Genomic DNA, 12,226 nt, shown 5'->3' on the forward strand with positions numbered 1-12,226 from the left:
GCCAGCAGCTGCAAGCATGCTACACAATCAGTCCTCTGTATCCCTCATTATGTGCCTGCATACTTTCTTGTAATGCCTTACTCGCCAATCTCTCCATTCTGTGAGAAAGGAAAATAGGCTTAGCAGAGGAGAAATTGCCTACAGAAATCACTCCCCTCCTCCTTATACAGCTTATCTAGCATGATTATGGCTTACTTTCAGTGTGTATTCTTCATTGTATGCCTGATTTTTCTCTTGTAATTCCTCCTCCCCAATAAATAAAATACAAACATTAATTTCTTTCTTGCTAATAATCTCAGTTCCAAGATGAGCATTCCAAAGGATGGGGGAGTGGGGAACAGGAAAGTATTACTGCAGTCATATGATTTTCCATTTAGCAATTACTTTACTCAGTGATAGAGGTCTGAATTTTGGTCACTGAACAAGGACAACATTCCTGACCTGGCTAAGGCCATTTTCATTTGAACGTTGCCTTGATAGCAGTTCTTCCTCTCGTACTTCAATACCATTCCCATTTCCCTCTACAGTTGTCAAGAAAACAAAGTTCACTTGTTCATATAGTCAAGAAACATTTATGACAATTTTTCAAATGGTTGTAGTTTTCCTGTGCTGTTACTGTACATTTTGTACTTCAATTTACCATAACTCTTAATCAGTGTTTAACCTATAGTATTAGAAGTGCATGTCCACCCACGTATCAATTATTTTTTTAAAAATAGTCTCAAATTGTTAGATTTTAAGAGACTGAACTGAATTACAAAGCACTTTGAATTTTAGCAACTGGAAATGGCCGCCTATTTTCCCAGTTGTCCCACAGTGGCTGTATTATAGGTAGCATACACCATTGGCCATACAGTACCAGAAATGTAAATGATGAAAAACTTTGCAATTGTTTGCTGTCCATTTTATATGCAGCACTGAATTGTGTAATAAATAGTATCTAGCAACACTGCTTTTCAACAATAATTGTAAAAATACCAGAAGAGCAGTGTGTCAGAAATTATAGGGTCTTTAAAGCTTTGAGTGATTATGGAACTGATCTGTGATATACTGTGGCTTCCTTCCTTATACATCTCATTGAAATCTGCACACACACCCCTGTTTAGGGGACCATTTGAAACAATCTAAGTCACCCTACCAACAAAAGTGAGTATAGTCAAGACTATGGTTTTTCCAGTTGCAACGTATGGCTGTGAAAGTTGGACCGTAAGAAAGCCTGAGGGCCAAAGAATTGAGGCCTTTGAACTATGGTGCTGGACAAGACTCCTGTGAATTCTTTGGACTACAAAGTGATCAAACCTAGAAGAGGTCAGTCCTAGAGGAGATCAACCCTGACTGCACTTTAGAAGACCAGATCCTGAAGATGAAACTTAAATACTTTGACCACCTAATGAGAAGGAAGGACTCACTGGAGAAGATCCTAATGATGGGAAAGATTGAAGGCAAAAGAAGAAGGTGACGACAGAGAATGAGGTGGCTGGATGAAGTCACTGAAGCAGTAGGCGTGAGCTTAAATGGACTCCAGGGCATGGTAGAGGACAGGAACATGGGGTCGCAATGGGTCGGACATTACTTCGCAACTAACAACAAATCACAGTACAAGGAGAATGCAAACTGAGACATAATGAAAATCATTGTGCCCTTTCTAGTAGTTTACAACTACAACCTGACATCCAAATTATTGTGGCATTCAAAAATTACTTTGCTGTTTCTTGAGTCAAAATCATTTAAATCAAACTATTTTACATTTCTTCTTTTGTTGAATTCAGTGGTGTATTAAATGGAAAGACCATTCTCTGAAAATATTTGCCGTGCAGTTTTTGTGATATAAATGGATCTGCAAATCATTTTTTCCCCTTTCTGTTAAATCACTGTTGTGCCCCAGGCTTATCTTTTTTTCATCCTCATCTTGAATAAATGTTTCCTTGGCATTCTTGGATTTCATTCACTTTTGGAAGGTTTTACTTAGTAATTGCATGCATGAACAAAGCATTTGGGGAAAACTGGGTCATGTATTTCTTTGGTTTTCTAATGGATATGTTCTCTTTTTAGGAAGTAGCATTTTTCTTTTTTATATGAGTCTGTGGCAGTTTCTATTCTTTTTATTCTATTCTAAAATGCAGTGTATCTTCCATCTGAGATGGCTTACATTTTTAATAGCTTCTTATTTGTTGCCTGATGGATTAAAAGTGATACACATTTAGCTCTCTTAAACAATGTCACCTATGTCACATTTCTGCTAATATGTCTTGACCTTATTCAAATAGAGCTGTATATCTGTCCCTTACAAGTTATTTATTAGTGGATTTCTGCTGTTGGTATGCGATATAAAATTAGATTCCCTAAGTTTTTATGTATTTGGGAATCTGTTTCTCTAATGTTTTAATGCATTTCTCTAATGTTTGGATGCTTTTATAAAAATGTATTGAGTATACGTTTAATTATATTACAATGGACTGGATTAAATCTTTATAAAATCCAGTTTATGTAGTGAGTTATATAATTGGATCTCCTCCCAAATAAACAATAAATTATTCAAAAGAATTTTGATGAAACAGTTCCTAATTAGTTTCCTAATTCCTGTTCAAAATGCAGATTAAGATTTTGTTAAAATTAATTGGATATGAGAGCATGAATTGAAATTGAGCAGTCCTTTAATGAACCATATCTCTACTAATACATCAGTATGTACTTTCCCATTTACTAATTTTATTATTTAAATAAAAATGACAAGACTGAATAGATTTAACTAAGAGATTTACTAAATCAACTATTTTGGAAGTGAGAAACTACAATTGAAATAAAACTGATTTGTTTGTATGAGAATCTTATTGTATAAACTGGATTCAACAAGGATTACTATGTCATTTACAGGTAGTCCTCAATTTACAACAGTTCATTTAGTGACTGTTCAAAGTTACAATGGCACTGAAAAAAGTGACATGACCGTTTTTCATACCTAGGGCCATTGCAGCATCTCCATGGTCACAGGATCAAAATTCAGATGCTTGGCAACTGGTTCATGTTTATGATGGTTTCAGTGTCCTGGGGTCACGTGATCTGATTTTACGATCTTCTCACAAGCAAAGTCAATGGGGAATCCGGATTCACTTTGCAACCTTGTTACTAACTTAACAAATGCAATGATTCACTTAACCATGGTGGCAAGAAAAGTTGTAAAATGGGGCAAACTCACTTAACAAATATTTCACTTAGCAACATAAATTTTGGGATCGATTGTGGTTGTAACTTGAGGACTACCTTTATTGAATTGACCGTATTAAGAGAAATCAATAGAATTGTTTATGAAAAGCTGTAATGGTGCTAGAACCATTTGAACTTTTTAACCCCCACAATTAGTCAAAATAACTTTTAATCTGGAGTTCTAAAATCCTTCTGTATCAAAATAATTAATAATATATAGGTGAAAATAGATGCTAAATGTCTCCTCTATTTTGTCCAGCAATAGCTCTGGAAGACATGTTCACTACTGTTAAAGTGCTGCATCCTCTTTTAAAAAAGAAGATGTTACTGTCAGAATAAAAATCTATTCATTTATTCTTTATTTTTTAATGTGTTGCAGGGGTCACAAAGATAAGCTCTTCGTAGTAAAGTGCAACCCTCATCATGCTGATAAACTAGTGACTGTTGGAATAAAGCACATCAAATTTTGGCAACAAACAGGTAGTAGAATCTATCTTATTTCTTCACCAAAAAGTTGATTCACATAATTTAGTTTCCCATTACAGACACAGCAGAATTTTGCTATCATTATTCTGTTTGTTACCAATCTTGCTTGAGGACGTACGTATTTTATATACAGCTAAATGTCTTGTTGATGTCTTGGTTTATGGTGAGAGCTTGAATCTCTCTGGAACAATAGAAAAGGGGGGAAATGGAAAAATTTGTAGGATAGGAAGGGAAGTTTTAGTAGCCCTTGGTTCTATCCCTATTGGAGAATTACTGTAGATGCTGGCAATCCAATAGTAAATTTAGGGTTAGGGTTAGTAAACCAATCCAGAGTTACTTTGAAATTAGATGGATGGCAAATAAATTTAATTAATAATAATAATAATAATAATAATAATAATAATAATAACAACAACAACAACAACAACAACAACAACAACAACAACAACAACACGCGAGATATCACGGTTGTAGAGGGCCGAAACATACAATTTATTGACATCGCGGTACCAGGAGATGCCAGAGTCGAAGAAAAAGTACTGGGGGAAAATGACAAAATACTGCAACCTGGCCATCGAAACTACCTGATTATGGATGAAACATATAACAGTGATACCCATTGTCATCAGGGCACTTAGTGCCATGTCCAAGAATTTTATAAGATACATCAACAAATTGCAGCTTCCTGAAATAACACCAGCGGAACTGCAAAAAAACTGCGCTATTCGGAAGATTGTATATTTTAAGAAGGTACTTGGTTGATACCTAGAACGCTGGCAGCAACCCGTATCAACCATTAGCACCAGTCAATGGTATTTGTGATGCATTTTTGAATATTCAGTTAACTGAGTTTCATGTTTAATGAATAAAGTATTATTGTTGTTGTTATTATTATTTCCAGTTTCATGTTTAATGAATAAAAGAAATAACAACAACAACAATAATAATACTTTATTCGTTAAACTTGAAACTCAGTTCATGAATGTTCAGTTGACTGAGTTTCATGTTTAATGAATAAAGTATAATAATAATGATGATAATAATAAGTTTACTTATAATTTAAATTAATAGATGGACAGACAGACAGACAGATAGATAGACAGACAGACAATTGGAGAACCAATTTGGTGTAGTGGTCAAGGCACCAGTCTTGAAAGCAGGAGACCATGAGTTCAAGCCCCACTTTACCTATGAAGGACAGTTAGTGACTTTGAGCTAGTTACTCTCTGTCAGCCCAACCCACCTCACAAGGTTATTGTGGAAAAATCAGAAGGAAGAAATTGTGTTGAATATATTTGCCACCTTGAGTTATATGTAAAATTCCTAAAATTTGGATATAAATAAATAAACAAGCAAACAAATAAATGAAATAAAGTTGGCTCCCTGCAATTAGCACAAGGTGAAAGGACTTTAGGCATCTACCTGCCCCATTTTATATAGATCCTAAATATCTTGGAATCATGATATCAGATTTTGGCAGCCTGTGGTGCAACTATTAGATTTTTTTTTCCTCCAAAATGAGGAAACTATAACAAGGTTTATTTTGTTTTGTCTTTGGAAAAATCCAGTTACCCCAAGCCATAAATCATTCTTCATTTTGAAAATGTGATCATTTTATTGTCATATTTTCTGCAGTTCAGAAATCCAAAATATTGTTAAAAAAATGCCTCCCCCGTAGCAAAAAGTTACCCAATATGTAATGGATGGTATAATTCTACTTGGCTGTTTCCTTCATATTCTGCCTACCAACTTGTAACATTGTTTCCTTCAAGATATGCAATTGAAGAAAAGCTAGAATTTTATTTCTTTGTCCCCACCCCCAACATATCTTTTGTCCTCCCCTATTGGTTTTTAGTAATAGATAATTGAAATATATACAGTTATTTATAATAACCCTTATTGGTCTATATTCAGGTGGTGGTTTTACCTCAAAACGTGGCATGTTTGGAAATATTGGGAAACAGGAAACCATGATGAGTATTTCCTATGGACGGATAGAGGATCTCGTTTTCTCTGGATCTGCAACTGGAGATATTTACATCTGGAAAGATGTTTTGTTGGTTAAGACAGTAAAAGCTCACGATGGGCCTGTATTTGCTATGCATGCTTTAGATAAGGTAAAAATTATCTTGTCGTGCAATTCTGTAAATCAGCTGCATCTTTTCATGGGATTGTGCAGCTATTTCCAGCCACTGCAATGTTAGCTCGGGAAACAAAATATTTGTTTAAGAATTTGCCAACAGGTATTCTGTATGTTCTAAAGCATCTTTTTACCTACAAAACTGAAGTGCTTAAGTGTGCACACATAGTTTGGGTAAATTAAATACCCCAGAATAGTATTTGAACTGGATGAGTACTGTAAATTTCTCATCCCTGTTTCCAGTAAACCAATTTGAGGATAGATGGGATACTTTTTGCATTTGGAACTAAATAAATGCTCCATTGAACATGAAAATAGTAATATTAATTAATGTAGCCACTAGACACATGTATTTATGTTTTTTTGCAATCATTCTTTCAATATTTGATGTTCAGATTGAGTACCATAGCCAAAAGAGCATCATTTGTAGATAAGAAGGAAACATCAGCAAGCTTGGGGAGACAGGATTTGCAGAAGCATATGAATGAATGTATTTCATTTTGTAATTCAGTGACATTAATTTGTTATCACCTAACTTTATATTGTCAATGTATTAAGCAGATCTATAAATCTGTTTTTGAACAGGGCTTTGTGACAGGTGGGAAGGATGGTGTTGTGGCACTTTGGGATGATACATTTGAGAGGTGCTTGAAGACATATGCCATCAAAAGAGCAGCACTCTCTCCTGGGTCTAAAGGTATAACTAATCTAAGTTACAATAGGCAGGAATAAAGACTGCTTATAATAAAACATATGAAGAGACATTGCAAAATCCTAGAAAATCTTCCAAGGCCACCAGTTCTGCATTGTTCTATAAAGTGAATCTGGAGATTACTGGCAGATGGTTGATTTGCTTAAGTTTGAGAGAGATTACCAATAATGTATGCTACAGCTATTATGAATAATCACCTAATTATGCGAAGACTGAAAGGTATGAAGTTCATGGAAATTATGCTATAGCTTTTTGACATAAGTAGTGTCATGAAAATAAAGAGTGAGAGGTAACAAGGATTCAAAGGCAGGAAGTGAGAGAAAAGAAATCTAATGAAATCTAATTTATAGCAACACTATTATACCTCTCCATACCTTTCTATTCTTGTAAATTATATCTGCTTCCTCTGCATACATGTGTTATTTTCTTTACACATTATGAGAACCTCATCAGCTTCTTCCAACAACTTTCTTGGCCTTCCTCTTCCTCTTGAACCATCATATATTTGTTTTGCAATTTAGTCCTCATTCATTCTCACTATAAAATACAAAAACCTGAACTTACTTCTTTTTGCAATGGTCTTTCATTTTTTGCTCAATCAATGTTTGTTAAGAATTCATTTATTCTTGAAACAATCTCTTCTTTTTTGTCTGGAACAGTGTTTGGCAAAAGTCTGATTGAAAGGATACAACAGATTATAAGGACCAAAATTTGAGAAGTGCAATGGAGTTTTAGCTAACTTGGGGGTGTGATGACCAAATTTTTGATTCTCAACAGGGTGTTAAGATATACCATATATGAATGTGAGAAAGAAAATGTACTATGTGTTTATTGAATTAGAGAATACAGGTAGTTCTCGACTTACAACAGTTCATGTAATGATCGTTCAAAGTTACAATGGCACTGAAAAATATGATTTTTTCACAGTTACGACCTCTATAGAATCCCCATGATCATGTGAATAATATTCAGATGATTGGCAAATGGCTCATATATATGATCGTTGCAGTATCCCAGGATCATATGATCACCTTTTGCCGCCACCTGACAAGCACAATCACTGGGGAAGCCAGGCTTACTTAACACCTGGGTTACTAACTTATCAACTGCAGTGATTCACTTAACAATGGTGGCAAGAAGGGTCGTAAAATGGAGCAAAACTCACTTAAGAACAGAAATTTTGAGCTCAATTTGGCCATACATAGTGGACTACATATATACAAAAAAGATGGTGAACTACATATATACAAAAAAGATTTTGTATGTATACCAGTGGTATATAATTGAGCGTGTGTGAGAATCAGCGCAATGCTTAGCAAAAGGGTCAGATAGGGACTAAGACATGTTTATATGATGTTTAATCTAGTTACTGTACATATAAATGTACAAGGAATGTTTGTAGTGATTTTAGAAGTGTGTTAGTTACAGATATCAATATGTAGGGACTTTTGTATACATGATTTCCATATTGTTAGATGAGAACCTAAATAGTTCTCATGATTTGCAAAGAATGTTAGATTGATGGATTTTTCTTTTTTTGGTATTTTATCTTTGGTGATAAAACAACAAATAAATATGTTTCAAAATGTTAGATTGATGATGTAATGAGAAATATAGATCTGAAAATTGAAGTATCAAAAGACAAAGGTTCTTTTGCCTGACATAGATAATAGAATAAACAATTTCAAGTTGCAATCACTAGGTGAATTAATGTACTTAACTATTTACTTAATAATGTAAAGGCTTATTAAAAATGGGGAAATGGTTGAGAAAATTTAAAACATAACTATTGGCAGAAAGTTAGTGAGTACAAAGTGGTTTGATGTAAAGAATAAATGTTAAATATGTCAACATAAAATAAATTGAACACAGAATGGGATATTTAAGAAATGCAGAAACAAAAAGAGATAGAGTGAAGAATGAATGAGTATTGAACCTGAATTTTATACAAAAGTGAACTACCAGGACAAAATAAGTATGCTGAGATGGTTTGGGGATATTGAAAAAATAAATATGACTCAAATCTCAAAGCATTTTTTCTCCTTCTATATTATTATATTTATATAATAATAATACAATACAATAGTAGAGTTGGAAGAGACCTTGGAGGTCTTCTAGTCCAACCCCCTGCCTAGGCAGGAAACCCTATACCGTTTCAGACAAATAGCTATCCAACATCTTCTTAGATGTTAATGATACAAACAGTAACATTTCACATAGCCACGGCTGCTCCTTGCTCTTTGAGTAGGAGCCATGAGTCCAAGAGGACCCCCAATGCACTTAGTCTGTCTGGGGTAGTGTATCCCCAACCAAAATCAAAGACGATAAACTCTTGAATACAGAGGGGTCCACCCACAGCCACTCCATTTTACCAAGGTTCAGTTGAAGTCTGTTCTTCCTTATCCATGTCAGACAGCCTCCATCTACTGTATCACTCACTTCAACCAGGATGGAAATATAGTATATAGCTATATATTGTAAGCGTACTTGTGATACCTCATCAATAGTGACATGTAGATGTTAAAAAGGAGAGGAAAGAACACTGAGTCCTGTGGCACCACACAAAGCAGGGGCTGTGAGCTGGAACTCTCACCCCTTATTAACAATTAGGACCCCAATTAGGGAAAAGAGATGACTCAGTACCAACTGTGTCACCCACCCCCATATCCCTAAGGAGACCATGGTCAATGGTATCTAAATCTGCTGAGTGGTCAAGAAGACCAAGGATGGATGCACCACTTCCATCCTATTCCTGCCATATCTACAAGTGTAACCAATGCAACTTTGGTTCTGTATTCAGGCCTGAAACCTGACTGAAAAGGGTCCAGATAATCAATTTCCCTCAGGAAATTGATTATCTGAATGCAAAAGAAGAGCAGGAAAACTGGATGAAAATTTATAAAATCATGTCATACACAATCATTTTCTCATTTATTTTCTTCGGTTGATTTTGGTTTATATGTTAATTTTTCGACTAAGGCAATAGACTAACATACCATTTTTTAAATTATTTGATTAGAGATTAGCACACTTTCTTGAAATATAAATTGTTTTGGGATATGAACATTCTGTAATATAGTGGTGACTAGTATATTTGTCCTGTTTATAGCAAAACAAATATATGAAAAATGAATAGAAAGAGAAGGACCAAAAACTCATGGAGATGGATGGAGTTAAGGAGATCCCCCCCCAAAAAAAGTGTTGAAAGATTGGGGGGAATCAGTATTCAAACCAGTATCTGAACATTGTAGAAACAATTATAATTTGCATGTTAGAAACATATGAGGAAATACAGTGAATGATATTGGTATAAATTAGATTTAGCCATATTTCCTTTTCTCTTTTCTTTCTTATGCCTTTAATATTGTAGCTTACTATTTCTTACCCTTTTTCCGCCCTTTTCATATTGATGCTTATCGTGAAAGGCAATAGCATAATGAGTATTTATGTAAGTATGCAATATATTATTCATTTTATGTAAAGTTTCATGGGGATAACTTGTAGTGAAAAATTGCAGCAATACAGTCAAAAAAATTCATGCTATCAGATGGGAATTCATTGCTGCATTATATATTAAGGCCTTCAGTTTAATATATTACTAATAATTTATGCTCAAACTTAAATTTTAGACATTAATATGCCTGGAAAAAATAAGACGTGTAATTCTACATTGAACGAACTCTTGAAACAGACAGAAACACCATTCCCATTTGACCATGGTGCTATGTGATGGCTTTGAGTCTGGCAATATCTTTCAAGTCAACTTAAATCCATAAGTTATTGTATAAAATAAGGGAAGGCCTACTTTCTTTCCCGGAGCTAAGAAAACCTGGACTCTAAATACAATAATTGTTTTTAAATACAATAATTGTTTTTAAAGTGTATGGATTTATTTTATGTATATCGCTAATAGAAACAATAAAAAACATGGAAACCAGCATAAAAAATCCTGGTTGTCCGACACCCCCCCCCCCAAAAAAAAGCAAGATATCCCTTGCATCAAACAAGCCACTTTTCCGAACTCCAACCACAAACTACCCCAATGTTTGTGGGAAAAGTCAAGTCTTCAAGACTTTTCAGAAGATTAGCAAGTTAGGGGCTTGCCAGATCTCAGGATGAAGGCTGTTCCAAAGGGCAGAGGCCACTACCGAAAAGGCACACTACTTCAGTCTTGCTAAATAGCAACATTTAAGGAAAGGAACCTGGAGCACATACACCCTTGGATGTGGTGTAGCAAGCAGATACCCTCAGAGAGAAGTGGTCCTGCAAGTATTTTTTGTGCTATCTGGAACAGAGTTCCCAAAATGACCATAGGGTTCAAGTGGAAATGTATGAAGTGTATTCCTTCAGGTTCTTCAGATTCAAACCATGAAAAGTTTTACAAATTGGTACATGACTTAGAACTAAGCCTGGAACCAAGTAGAGTCAGTAAGAAATAATGCTAACGTAATACGATCACAATGCCATTTCCTAATAAATAGGCCAGCTACCATATTTTGTGCTATCTGAAGTTTCGGAACATTCAGAAGACATTCCTCAATACATACAATACACAGTAATCATATCTATATGTGGCCCCCGGGTCTTGTGTTATTATATGAATTGCTTTAAAAATGTTTAACAAGAGATAATCTAAATCTAGAAAATGAGAAGCTCTATTAAAATTAAGAAAATTAAATGAAATTAGGTTTATTTATTTTTCTTTCTTTCAGGGTTGCTGCTGGAAGATAATCCATCAATCCGTGCCATCACTTTAGGACATGGGCATATATTGGTGGGAACAAAAAATGGAGAGATTCTTGAAATTGATAAAACTGGTCCCATGACTCTACTTGTGCAGGTATAATTGCTTATTTTATGTACCAAGAGCTATATCAAAGAGCATAACCAGCATTTCTATATATGCTCTTAATTTAATTCATTTCCTATTTTATTTCCTGTAGCTCTCTGTCCTTTTTTGCAATTTAGTTAATTTAATAAAGAAGCTATTCAGGATGTTATTGGATTGGATGTTGTTTACATATATTGACAAATAGATTTCCAAACTTTTAAGTTATGAAGTCCATCAGGTTTATGCTTCTCAAGGAATACTCACTATAAGATGCAACTAGTTTAAAAAGGGTCCTTGTCTGACAGCCTAATTAATTGCTGTGTCAGGAATGCAGAGGAAAACCAGAACCAGTACAAAAATATAGAAAATAGGTGTATGATTAACGAGGCCTTTAAAGAACGTACAAACACAGATAAAAAAATATATAGGAGCAGTGGATACCACACAGTAGGTTTATGGATTTTTAAAAAGTAACAAAATGCTGTTTAGAAATCAGTCTTAGCTTGGAATTAGAAACAGTTGCACAGTATCTGCTTTTTAAAGGAATATTTTCCCTATTTCTAAATAGGGCCATATGGAAGGAGAAGTCTGGGGTCTAGCAGCACATCCCCTCTTGCCTATCTGTGCAACAGTGAGTGATGATAAAACTCTAAGGATCTGGGAGCTTTCCTCCCAACATCGTATGCTGGCAGTGCGGAAACTTAAAAAAGGTAACAATCTTATGTAGTTTAGTATCCTGTTTATGAAGGATTTTTTATATCAAGTATACATAATCTTTGATCAGTTACGCCAAATATAACTATTTGCATTTTTAGTTGTCCACCAGAAATTTAGCTGACCACCTGATTTTATT

General features: G+C 34.7%; 1 protein-coding gene and 1 long non-coding RNA gene across 5 annotated transcripts in view; one reads left to right on the plus strand and one right to left on the minus strand.

Annotated features, from left to right (window-relative positions):
• The window catches only part of LOC309387025, a 317,032-nt gene that overhangs the window by 205,009 nt on the left and 99,797 nt on the right, over positions 1-12,226 (minus strand). The window lies entirely within an intron of this gene.
• The window catches only part of EML6 (EMAP like 6), a 118,298-nt gene that overhangs the window by 63,514 nt on the left and 42,558 nt on the right, over positions 1-12,226 (plus strand). For all 4 annotated transcript variants that reach the window (XM_081943077.1, XM_081943079.1, XM_081943078.1 and 1 more), the window contains 5 exons: positions 3,584-3,684; positions 5,605-5,807; positions 6,416-6,527; positions 11,255-11,382; positions 11,942-12,083. In XM_081943077.1, the coding sequence (XP_081799203.1) occupies positions 3,584-3,684; positions 5,605-5,807; positions 6,416-6,527; positions 11,255-11,382; positions 11,942-12,083 (686 nt within the window). The remainder of the gene's footprint in view (positions 1-3,583; positions 3,685-5,604; positions 5,808-6,415; positions 6,528-11,254; positions 11,383-11,941; positions 12,084-12,226) is intronic.

This window comes from Natrix helvetica (assembly GCF_964273705.1).
Source record: "Natrix helvetica genome assembly, chromosome: 2".
Lineage (NCBI taxonomy): Eukaryota > Metazoa > Chordata > Lepidosauria > Squamata > Natricidae > Natrix > Natrix helvetica.